Source organism: Schistocerca serialis, chromosome 4 (assembly GCF_023864345.2).
Source record: "Schistocerca serialis cubense isolate TAMUIC-IGC-003099 chromosome 4, iqSchSeri2.2, whole genome shotgun sequence".
Lineage (NCBI taxonomy): Eukaryota > Metazoa > Arthropoda > Insecta > Orthoptera > Acrididae > Schistocerca > Schistocerca serialis.
This window is the reverse complement of record NC_064641.1, coordinates 369440233-369452845: the sequence shown is the minus strand read 5'-3', so window position 1 is coordinate 369452845 and position 12613 is coordinate 369440233. Positions and strand designations below refer to the sequence as shown.

Below are 12613 nucleotides of genomic sequence, written 5' to 3'. Positions count from 1 at the left end.
GTTTGAGTATACTGCAAGATGGATTGAAAAGATACTACCCGATCTAAGAATCAGTTTGTACTTCCCGAAAAGTAAGTAAACTAAGAACCTTATTTTCAGCATGCCGAAGGATACTACTGGAAGTTCTGTACGCAGAATGATTGATCGATAACTGAACAATTATTTACAATGCTTGATTGAAATAAACTCTACCCTGATTCTTAAACAACACGCAAATAACTGAAAATATCTCACCCATAATCTCCATCACTGTAGAAACACCAGGCAAAGCAAGAAGTCCAGTAGATCAGTCTCCCTCCCAAACCGAAATGCAGGAGTAGAATCCAAACACAGAATGGCGAAATCTCTTTCAAAACTATACCGACCCGTTGTTCGACGTCCGAGATATTTTCCATTGTCTGATGGCCCAAATGGACCTCCAAAGATATGAAATATGTCATACAGTAATCGCTTAAAGAATTTGTGACAACTAATCGAAACCGATCATGGTATAAGGATAGAAATCGTTGCAAAGATAAACTGGGGATTTAAGAAAAGCAAAAATACTGTGGGTAAAAAGCGAAAATGAAAAAGCAGCATTGATATTTTAAAACTTTAAAAATATTATTCGAGTTCAGCCAAATCACGAAGCTTTTGCTTTCTTTGTACCACATATGCTGCACGCAAGGAAATATGTGTCATTCATACTAAACTAATAAACCATAGGCGGCTTTTCGCCATGCGTGTTTCTCTTGTCTGCCCACGTCTGTCATCGAGCTGGGAACTGGTACGGCACTATTCGCTCTCTGAAGGAGAAAGGAATTAGTCATAGCTTAGTAACTGAATTAGGCACACGCATGGTTGTTACATGTTTCTGTTGAACTTGCTGAGTTGGGTTAAGTGCCTTATCATATATTAACAATTTACTCCAAATTTATTAACAACGAAAATTGGAAACTGGAAAAAGCTGAATGCGTTATGAAAACAACTAAGAGGAACTAAAAGTAGATGCTCCAAAATGCTATAAGTAGAACAAACAGAGAGCTGAATAAGCCTAACGCCATGCTGCAAGAGAAAATAGGAGGTTGCGTGAACACCTCAGAGCTAATAATTTTGTTTTGACGCGTTCCTAGCCACGTGTATTCGTAGGACGCCCGAGCGCAGGCGATAGATGAAGACAAGGGTAGCCAATAGTCTACCCAGGCCAAACGGAAACATAAGCAGGAGGTCGTCGGGAAGCAGTCATCGGAACATTATTAGCTTTATTCCGATAGCAAAAATCTTACTCTTGTTTCCCTCCCCCTTTGTATCAGGTTCTAGGTATTTACAGTCGTGTTCAATCTCCGTTTCTACATTAACAGTCGTCGTCTCGTGAAGATGTCGATACTGCGTGAAACAGAGCTCTAGGATTCGAGTCCTACCTCGAACATTTGGGTGAGATTTACTCACACACACACACACACACACACACACACACACACACAGAACGCAATCCCGATTCTGACAGAGAAGAGACAACAGCTCATACTTAATGTTTAGCTGTGTATAATACATATGTACTGGAATCCTCCGTCGATTGTACGAAACATTCTTAAAATCAGGAACTTTGGGCGGAATAATCTGATTTATTTATTCATTTATTCTTCGAGTCATCAGTCGGATTAGTCTTCGGACTGGTTTGGATTCTGTGCCTGACCACGATGTAATCTAACTTATTCTAACTGGAATATTCTCGTGTCTCCCGACTTTTCCAAGTTGACCTCCTCCTTATCGTGATTCTTCAGCAGATTATTCGTTAACAATAGCTGAAATTTGTTGCAGAAGTTCCTCTCTCTTTCCCACTACCAAGCCCATATTCTCCCGTAAGACACTTTTCCCCTCCTTCCCGTACAACTGCATTCCACTCCCCTGTGAGTATTGTTATTGAATTACTCTTTCAATATCGTCATACATTTCCTCTCTCTCTTCTTCTCCTGCTTGCGACGTCGGCATGTACACCGGAACGATTGTTATCAGTGTAGTTTTGCTGTCAGCCCTATCACTGAGCTGTTCATAGCATCTCACTCTCCGTTCTGCCTTCCTGTTCATAAAATGTCCTACTCGTGTTACACCATTTTCTGTTGCTGTTGATCTTACTCTACACTCGTCTGCCCAGAAATCCCTGTGTTCTTTCCAATTTACTTAACAGATCCCCACTACATCTAGACTGAGCCTTTGCATTTCCCTTTTCAGATATTGCAGCTTCCATACCACGTTCAAAAGTCTATCATTCCTCGCCCCGACTCTTAGAAAGTTACTCTTCCGTTTAATATTCAATCCTTTCCTCGTAGTCAGCTCTCCCTCAGCAGTCCCCTCCCAGAAATCCGATTCATTACAGCAGACACGCTGGGTACGTTAGTAAAGAAAGGGTTCCAGTTGCTGAAACAAATATCTAAATCTCTCACGACACAACTAGAGTCATTTCATCTATGTCTGCAATTTTGCGGGGAGTAGGCGAAAATGAATTTTAAGCTATGATCTGATGACAGAAGTAGCAGAAAAGTCGTAATAAATACAACTGCGTCTAGCCCGCATATCGTGGTCGTGCGGTAGCGTTCTCGCTTCCCACGCCCGGGTTCCCGGGTTCGATTCCCGGCGGGATCAGGGATTTTCTCTGCCTCGTGATGGCTGGGTGTTGTGTGATGTCCTTAGGTTAGTTAGGTTTAAGTAGTTCTAAGTTCTAGGGGACTGATGACCATAGATGTTAAATCCTATAGTGCTCAGAGCCATACAACTGCGTTCAGCGTTCTAGACAGCTTTACCCACAAAATTTGTCACTAACAGATATCTATTGATGTTGAAATAAAGGGGACATGTCCGAAAGAACACATACCATTTGTGACCAAGCAGCTCGTTAGAATGAAACAACAATGAAATGAACAACCTTAGCTGCTTACAGGCATTGACATACGTCAACGGGGACAGATGAAAATGTGTGCCTCGACCGGGACTCGAACCCGGGATCTCCTGCTTACACGGTAGACGCTCTATCCATCATGGGCGGGGGCACAACGAATGTAGTGCGGGACATACGTTGAGAATGGGGGTTTCGCGGGAGGCGTGCCAGAGATAAATCCCTGCAGTCGCGCTATCTTTCTTGTCCTTGGTGGCTCAGATGGGTAGAGTGTCTGCCCTGTAAACATGAGGTCCCGGATTCGAGTCCCGGTCGGGGCACACATTTTCATCTCTCCCCGTAGACGTATGTCAACGCCTGTAAACAGCTAAGGTTGTTCATTTCATTGTTAAGTGGGAAATGAACGTTGTTCACAACCACATAGTTTTCGAATAATTGTGAAGTACCTGTTCGTGACATGAATTCTGTCTGTCTCTCTCTGCCTCTTCTTTGTTCACTGAAGGGGCGCTGCTAATGACTTAACCCTTTCGGACGTGAATTTTTTCTCCAGCAAGGAAATTATGTCTGTACGTGGTAATGCTCTTAGGTAATTATTTAATGATTTTGGATGCAATGTTTATACAAAAATGTGTACCCGTTTTCAAAACGTACTTTGTACACTTGGTTACATTTTATGGACTGAAATAATTAATTACAAAATATTCTCTACTGTAATAAATAGTAAACGGAGCATTCAATAATTACAGTGCAAAATAACAAAACAATATTCAATTATACGGTGGAATGTAGCGATCCAACCACATCCGCCTATTATGGTTGTCACAAGAAGCAGCGCGCTGATACACTTGCAAAGTTTCCATTGGGAAAAAATACTTTTGTTGCAGCTAAGAGACAGTAAAAGTTAACTTATACAGCTGTAGCCAGAGGATTTGAAAGGGTTAAGGAATTCCATGTACCCAAAATCTGGCAAAACATTTTCTACACTAACTGACTTAGCCCAACTCAGTATCCCATATGCTGTCAGTGGAAAGGAAGCATAATATGTCAGACTCCTAGTGTCTGTCCTGTCAAAATATAGAGATGCATGTCGAACTAAAGGCGAAAACATCTCTTCTTTCGCACAGCATTAAATTTCTAGCGCAGACGGACAATGATATGGAACTAAACAGGTGTGGGAAATTTTCTCGTTAATCTAAAGCTTGTTACTGTATTATGTGATATGAACACGTCGACAAATATTCTGGTTAAATCCCAGAACCAACATAAGAGACAAAAATATTGTGAAACTGATATTGCTTTACTAACTTCATGAAATTTGATGAAAGAAAAATTCATTTAAAGTTATATATATATATATATATATATATATATATATATATATATATATATATATATATATATATATATATATATATAAGAGCTTAAAGACAAGTTAACACTCCATTTACTTACGACTTTCCACAGATGTTGACACTGTCGATGCGTAGGTCCTTAGGCCTGTTCTTCGGGGTGTGAACTGGTGCATCTGGCGGCCCAGCTCATCTGGAAACACACAAAGCACTACCACTGAGGAAACACGTGAGAGGGGCGACTGCTTGTAGTAAAAACTCCAAATTATTACAGTTCGAAATGGCCACTTTACAGCTTATTCTTAATGCTTCCAACAATAATTGGATACGAGTTCAGCTACTGAATCGGAGTCATTTCATACTCACGGTATTAATTATCTCTGGTGTTAGATGGTGACTCAAAGATGGGTTGCAGTCCATTCTTAGGAATGTAACGAAGTGTACGAACGTTCCTATTCAAAGTAGACTCTGTCTTTATTAAGTAGTAAAAGTGATGAAAGGTATTAAAGAAAAGAAATTCACAGTTAGGCCCAAGGTTTTTAAGTGTACTGAAGACTAGAGGAAAGCCATCGAGATAAAAAATGACGGAACATTCTTCGTAGAAGGAAGCAACATGGTTACTGATGATTAGGCATAAATAACCAATCAAGCAGCTGTTTTTACAACAGTATAGACAACACCTTCCTGGAAAATTTACGGTTCTCTTCATAAAGAGCTCTATTCCAACAGCAAAAACACTTCCAGAGATATTTTGTCTGTCTTGATTCTTCTTAAAGTGGCGACACTAACGGCTGTAACGAGTTTCAAATATAGATTCTCACGCAAATACCCTAGTCCAATTGGCTAGTAGTCAGTTTAGATGTGTCGGAAATTCACATGTGACACAATGAAATGACTGCTGACAGAAAGAAAGTACGCCACGAAGAAGCAAAAAACGACGTCGGTTTGTGTTTAATTGTTGTGTGTTTTGCAGATTAAACTTCCTACTTTGAATCTTTGAAACATGTAAACCTTTCCTCTTAAAAACTGTTCGAATTCAGAACTTCCATTAGCAACATAACGGTGGATCGTATTTTCAAATTATGTTTACAGGACCATGCAAGCGTAGATAGATGACAATACTGAAAATATTGTGTTATCAGAGGACATGCTAGTTAGAAAGCAGTCATTATTTTAATCCAAGGGTGAACCAAGATAAGACGTATCTTCCGCCACAGGTGAAGATCGTCATGCAGGCTCATAAAATAGTTGATCTGGCGCTGTCAGCCTATTATTCAGAACATCAGGGGAAAGGAAAAGTTTTCTTATAGACACTTAGCGGTCGTCGTAATCATCATTTAATCGAGATGTAGAGGCTTCTTATAGTACTGGAGGTTACCTCGTTTATTTCACTCTCTCTCTCTCTCTCTCTCTCTCTCTCTAAATAAGCCAATGCCATTCTTGCGAGAACAGAATTCGGTCGAAGAAATTTTCTGTGGTCCTAACGTTCGCATTTTATTTCAAAGTCTGACAGTTAGTTACTTTAACTTTGTGAAAGTATTCTTTTCCTTCCACCGCACGTATCCGTTAATGTAACGGTCGAAACATGTGTACGTGATGTGTCTGTGAATCGAGCACGTTTCGAGTGTTATCGTATTGTAACTATTGCGTGTGAAACTTTTATGGAGGGGAGATTGAGAAAAAGTCATTTGCTTCTATCGCATGAAAACCACGTTCAGGCCGACCGTTGTCCTATGACAGTGGTCGATAACCCAGCGCGTAGGTTGTCCTATGACAGTGGTCGATAACCCAGCGCGTAGGTTCTGTACGGCCCTCTCTGGCGACTCTGTCTCGAAGAAAGCGCTCTATGCGCTAAGCTGGAAGAGCAGGTCATCCACGTACAGACTGTATTAATCTCTCTGCGTGCAGTTTACAGTGCCACAGTTTGCAGGAAACAACAGATAAGGACAGAGAGATACGGCTGTTCTGTTGTATCATTAAGATAGAATAACCACATGGTTGTAAGACACGACATTCCGTGTACTGTGCGGCTTAATGAATTAAAGAAAACTTGCTGTGAAGATGTCATTTGCAGGACTACAGCAACGTTCTGCGAAATATTGTGAAGCGGAGGAGACGCTTGTCAACAATTCTCGTCGAGAGACTCAAATTACGGATTGTGAACCACATTCACAAAGTGATGGCAACTTTTAGTCAAGGGGATATACACTCTGTCTGCGCACCTATATACAACTTCCTTAGTTCATTATCAAAAACCAGACGTTTCATATGAACGAATTTTGCTGATGTTAACTAATTTCTATTTCCTATGCAGACTCCAGCAGTGTATTCTGCCGTGTACTGTAACAAAAATTTAGTCAGAAGCAAAGACTGAAAATTCGTAAATTTTAGACCACAGAAAACATATGAAGAATTTCTGTTGTGCGTGTGAACCCATAAATAGGTGACAGAATGCAGAGGTGAAAACATTAAAACCCAAACGACTGCCTTTACTCATCCAGAGCAAAACAGAAATTAAGATCGAAAGTCTTTCTAGATGATAAACTTGTTCCGGATCCACAGCTCAGGGTGAAGATGTCGGGCTAAATAACCAAATAGATGATACATCGGTTGGCTCTGTCCTACCGCAGCAATGAGTGAATCACAAAAGAGGAAACTGTCAGAACGGGGAACTAGACTGTCCCACATAGTTCATGCCCAGTTTTGTTTCTTATTTTTTGCTTTGTTTTAGTCTTTTCACTGGTCTGATACAGCCCGTCACGAATACCTCTCCAGCGCCAATCACCAACTCACGGAAGCACCTGCACCCTAAGTCCTCAGTTATTTGCTGGGTGTATTCCAGTCTACGGAGTTTGCCCTCAATTAGCATGGAGGTTTTTCCCTGATATCATTACACATGTGCTGTCTTCATGTTCCTTCTTCTTGTCAGAGTTTTCCGTATGTTCCTTTCTTCCGCGATTCCGGAGAGTATCTCCGCGTTCCTTACCTTGTCAGTGCACCTAGTTTTCAACATTATTCTGTAGCACACATCTCAATTGCATCGATTCTCTTCTGTTCCGGTTTCTTACTGTCCATGATTCACTATCAGACAACACTGTGCTCCAAACGTTCTTCTTCTGAACTTACAACCCCGAAGTTCTAAGAAGTTGACATTTGGAGTCAAGCAAAAACTGTTTTAATTTGTTAAACATGCGTTGACAGTCACTGTTACAGTTCTGTTCAATGTCAGTTCATAAAAACGTGTGCAGTGATTCATTGATGGTAGCTGCAAAATGGTTCAAATGGCTCTGAGCACTATGGGACGTAACATCTGTGGTCATCAGTCCCTTAGAACTTAGAACTACTTAAACCTAACTAACCTAAGGACATCACACACATCCATGCGCGAGGCAGGATTCGAACCTGCGACCGTAGCAATCGCGCGGTTCCTGACTGAGCGCCTAGAACCGCTAGAGATGGTAGCTGCATATGGGAGGAACTTCTGCTGATAATTTATTTGTCCTGATATGGCATGTAACTGCCTAAAGTCTCTGGCACCAGGAAGTTTTTTATTGATGTTAGTGTGCTGCAGCTCTGGCTTGATGCCATGTGCAGATAATATGTATCTTAAGTACTGTACTTCGCTTTGGAAGAAGAGGCATGTGTCTTTGTTGCATTACAGATTTCCTGCTTGTAGAATTCAGAAAACATATTCAAAATTTTGCAAGGGTTCCTCTGGAGTTGTGTCTGAGACCATTGATAAATATGTCACCAAGGTAGTGCACAGTGTTTGGAGCTTTCCACATTAAGTATTCTAAACACTGCTGGAACAAACTTGGTTTGCTTGCTATTCCAAAGGGTAACCATTTGTAATGGTATGCACCAAATCGAGTATTCATCATCATACATCTGTGTGTGCTTTTATCCAAAGGATTTACAAACAGGCTTCTTTATGATCCAGTTTGACAAAGTTCAAACAACGAGCTAATTTCGACATTAGTTCTTCCAGGTTAGGAATTGGACATGAGTCAATAATACACAGCATTAATCATTGCACTGAAATCTCACAGCTGCATGGTGAGCAATTCTGTGCCTGTAAAACTATGATCGGCTTTTCCCTTTGGCTACATGTCTCGCAGCCCCAACTTTTATCTCGATTTCTGAGAGGTAAGGATCTATACTAAACAAGTTTCATGATTAGCAACTATGCTGCTCCTCGCTTCCAAATTCAGTTATTTCGTATGTCGCTGTGAGTAATGACTAGGCTTTTCAAATCATCGTACCTTTGGGCAGGAATCCTGAAACGTGTTAGAAGCAACCATGAGCTCGCTGGCCGAAAGACTCGTTTTAACCAGTTTATTCATTATTTTCTTACTGAGATTACGTTACTCTCTTGTTCGAGACGAGGTATTCTGCACCGATGAGCGGAAACATTGTGACTACTACCCAACGCGAGACTGAATGTCGTCCTGAAGTGTTGCGGGTTCGTGGCGCAGTAAGGAAAGCACGTAAGTGAAACAGAGACGAATGCGAGATCATTCTAGCGATGACTGGGCGCTAATTTGGAAAGCCAAAGGCATAAGAGGCTTCGGCAACGGGTAAATTGCTATCGACAGCGTTTGAGAAGGAGCATCTGAGAAAAGTGGCTGAAGGACCGCGAAAACACGAATAGGCGATGAAGGGATGCGTGTCCACAGTTCATCGCAGTATATGGTGATAGGATGCTTGTCAGCTAGGTAAGTCAGGATAGATACGGATCTGAGGCATGTGTGACGACAGAGTACAACGGTGGTGCAGGCGCAAGGGCTTCGGAGCACGCCATTCAGCGCACGATATTGATCATGAGGCTCCACAGCGGAGGGCCCTCACGTTTTCCTACGTTCAACCAAAAAAATCGCCAATTGCGACCGCAGCGGGCACAGCCTCATCACGCATCAAGACTGTAACGTAGAGCAATGGAAACGCGTCACGTGGTGGCGTGAATCACGTTCCTTTCGTTTCTTTTCTTACACCAGGTCGATGGTCATGGCCGGATCCGCCTTCATCGAGCCGAATGGCTGCTGGAGAAATGTAGTGTGCTGCGGACGCAGGCCGGTGGGGCCAGTGTTATGGAATGTGGGATATTTATCTGATGTCAAATGACACCTGCGGTGGTAATCGAAGGCACTGTGACAGCTGTGGACTATGTGGGCATCACGTCGCGCATGTCGTAATGCTTGATGTCTTCCCGGACAGCGATGGCAACTTCCAGCAAAACAACTGCCCGTGCTACAGAGAGATAATAGTGCTCCAATGGTTTGAGGAACTTGACATTGAAGTAACGTTGATATCTTGGCCACTAAATTCCGTTGAGCTGAACTTGGAAGAAAACCGCCTAGGACTCTTATTGGGCGCTATTTTTGGGTGACCTAAGCGTAGACACACAGTGACAGGATGGTAGAGTATCTGTTAAGGCATCAGGGAATAACTTCCGTGCTACCAGAGGAGCCGTACAGGGTACAAACTGTACTCGTAGACAGAGACTGTAATACATCTAGCAAATAATTGAGGGCGTAGGTTGCAAGTGCTACTCTGAGATGAGTAAGTTGGCACAGGATAGGAATTCGCGGCGGGTAGCATTAAACCAGGCAAATAATTACTCAAAAAATAAATATGTAAGATTTCGATATCACACACCGCCACAAACCTACGAAGGACTTGTAGAATCCATCCTATGCACAATCGCTGCTAAATAACGTTGCAAAGGGTGGACCAACACGCAACTGAACAAGCGGTCATAATGGTTTCGTCAGCGTACATAATACTTTACTTCGTTATGGGGCTACCTTTATAGATACACATCAGTGTACATAATACTTTACTTCGTTATGGGGCTACATTTATACATACGCTTTTATGTAATATCATTTTCTTTTCTGTAGGACAAGTTGAGCTAGCTAAGGTTAAACACCACCTTCTTGCTCTGATGGCGTTCATTGTGAACTGAAGTGTGTAAGAACTGAACGTGAAGTTCGGATTCGATAATAATACTGTTTCACGTTTGTGGTAGGTTGACAGTGGGTTCAACGAAAGACATTTACATTAACAGAAAATAAGATTACAGGTGTAGAACTATTCGGAAGAAATTGACGTCTAGATTCGTCTCAACAGTATGGAACAGAGAATTGTATCACCTGGTGATCTTCACAGTGCCTTATCGACAGGGCGCGCGTGCTATCACTCTCTCTCTCTGTCTCTCTGTCTCTCTCATTCACGTAGCAGTACGGCTCCAGTTCCCATTCTACCATCTAGAGCCATCTAAGCCGAATGACAAACGATTTCCTCGAAAAGATATTGCCGATTTCCTTCCACATTTTAATGCGACTCGAAATAATACTTCGTCTCTAATTGCCTTATCATCAACCGTAAGTTTCACCCCATATTGCTTCCACTGATTGGAAATTATCGGTGACCAAATCGTCGCGATTAAACAAAAAAAAGTGTAGATTATTATGGTTTTGCGGTAAAGTAGCTCTACGAGAGCTGGAAGTAAATTAACAGCTGTCTCTCTAAGCTGTATTCTTTGTACAGACTGAGAAACAATTTACAAGCAGCTAAAAATGCAAGTGTTTGACAGATAAGAAAGGAGCAGAGCAGATTCAGGTACTCATTCTTACAGGGCAATGCTTTCTCCTATAGCAGGTTCCCAGAGCGTCCAGTTCTCTTTTCAAAAGCCTCAAATTTACCATAGCTATATGAAGCACAAGACCGTTATTTAGTGAGAATGTAGCTCTCAAAAGTACTGCAGTTGCTCGATTTTCCGTCTGTATCCACAAGGAGAACAAATAAGTAACTGCGTTTCGTCAGGAATCGTGCGTGCAACATCAAGAAATAGAACGTTGCGCAACAATGTGGGAGACAATGGACATTAATAATGTTGCTGAAAGTGTGCATGCAATACTAAAAAATAGCAACATCTGAAATGTTAACGAACGTTTAAGTGTAATAGTAAGTGGTGATTTAGAAGCTTTACGGCAAGCAACTGAAAAGTCTGAACAAGTATGTAGGGAAACACTATAAGATGAAATCACAGACATAACTGTTTTCAAGAACAACAGGTAATGAACAGTTACCATCACAACTGGAAAAAGAAACTATAATATGTATTGTAATAAATGTTGAAAATGAAGAGTGTTACTCTCGTAGATATGAAATGAAGATTTACATATTCTTGACATAAATTTAATTTGATGAAAAAGAATAATGTAAAGTAGAATAATACGTCTGGAAATTTCGCGAGATTTAAGACGTAGTATTGAAACAAGGTGAGAGATTACCACGGAATAATGTGAAAACCAACATGGGAAGGTAATTGTGGAGAGAAATCATTGCAAATGAAAATAATACTATGTTAGATATGAAATTGATGTTTATGCAGAACTGAAGACATTGTTGTACAGTAGAATGCAATGCAGAACCAGAGCCAGATTGTTAACTCAAAAAAGGAAGAAAACGAGTCATGTGCAAAAAGAACTGAAGAAAGTAGTGATATGCAGAGGACCACATTTAACGAACAGAGAAGGAAACAGGAGTCAGAAGCAAATACCGTAGCCTACTTGATCGATATAGCTGCAACGCGTCCTGAACGGGAGAATTCAAAAGAAATGTAAAACCATTTGTTTCAATAGCAGATGGCAGGTGAGGTGGATGGAAGGAGAAGGAATAGAGAGTGAGAGATAGAGAGAGAGAGAGAGATAGATAGATAGAGAGGTGGATGGTAAGAAAGAGAGAGAAGGAAGTCTTGCTTACCTTCGTCAGCGGGGCGGGCTTGGACGAGTGTGGCAGCTGCCGCCAGCAGGAGCAGGACCAGTGTGCGCCGGGCGGGCACCATGATGGAAGTGTCGGCGTCGGGGAGCGGCGTGGAGGATGGCGCCCGGACGCCTTATATGTGTGTCTTCCCGCCCACGTCGTGCGTAGGCTTGCCGTGCCAGCTTAACTTGCAAATACCGTGAATCCCAAAAAGATCCAGGACAAATATCAGGTTCATGATGTACTCTGACCCTGAAATTTACTAGTGCTTGATCCGAGCTTACAAATGAAATCTTCTTCTCGAAAGACTTTACTTCATAACCAGGTCCACAATTAACATTTAGTAACGTTTGTATCCCCACCTGTCATGAAAATTACAGACAGATATGGGCAAAGTCACGATAACAAGATAAAAAGAGAAAAACGAGAAATACTTCTTCCCACCGTTCCATATTGTTTTGTAACCTAACACATGAAGTCGGTACAGTAAAAGAAAACGTCATCAGGACCTGTATATTTATTGTTTTGATCACCGGCTTCTGTCAGATGAACAAATTATGATCAGGTCTAGAGATATTGATGTTTCTTCAAAATAGGGTGAGAATCCATCGTACTGATTGCCGGT

General features: G+C 41.6%; 1 protein-coding gene across 1 annotated transcript in view; it reads right to left on the bottom strand.

Annotated features, from left to right (window-relative positions):
• Positions 1-12002, bottom strand: part of LOC126474470 (membrane-bound alkaline phosphatase-like) — a 46003-nt gene extending 34001 nt beyond the window's left edge. The window contains exons 1-2 of the mRNA XM_050101943.1: positions 11989-12002; positions 4325-4414 (exon numbers count right to left, since the gene is read on the bottom strand). Of these exons, the coding sequence (XP_049957900.1) occupies positions 4325-4397 (73 nt within the window). The 5' untranslated portion in view covers positions 4398-4414; positions 11989-12002. The remainder of the gene's footprint in view (positions 1-4324; positions 4415-11988) is intronic.
• Positions 12003-12613: the final 611 nt, after the last annotated feature.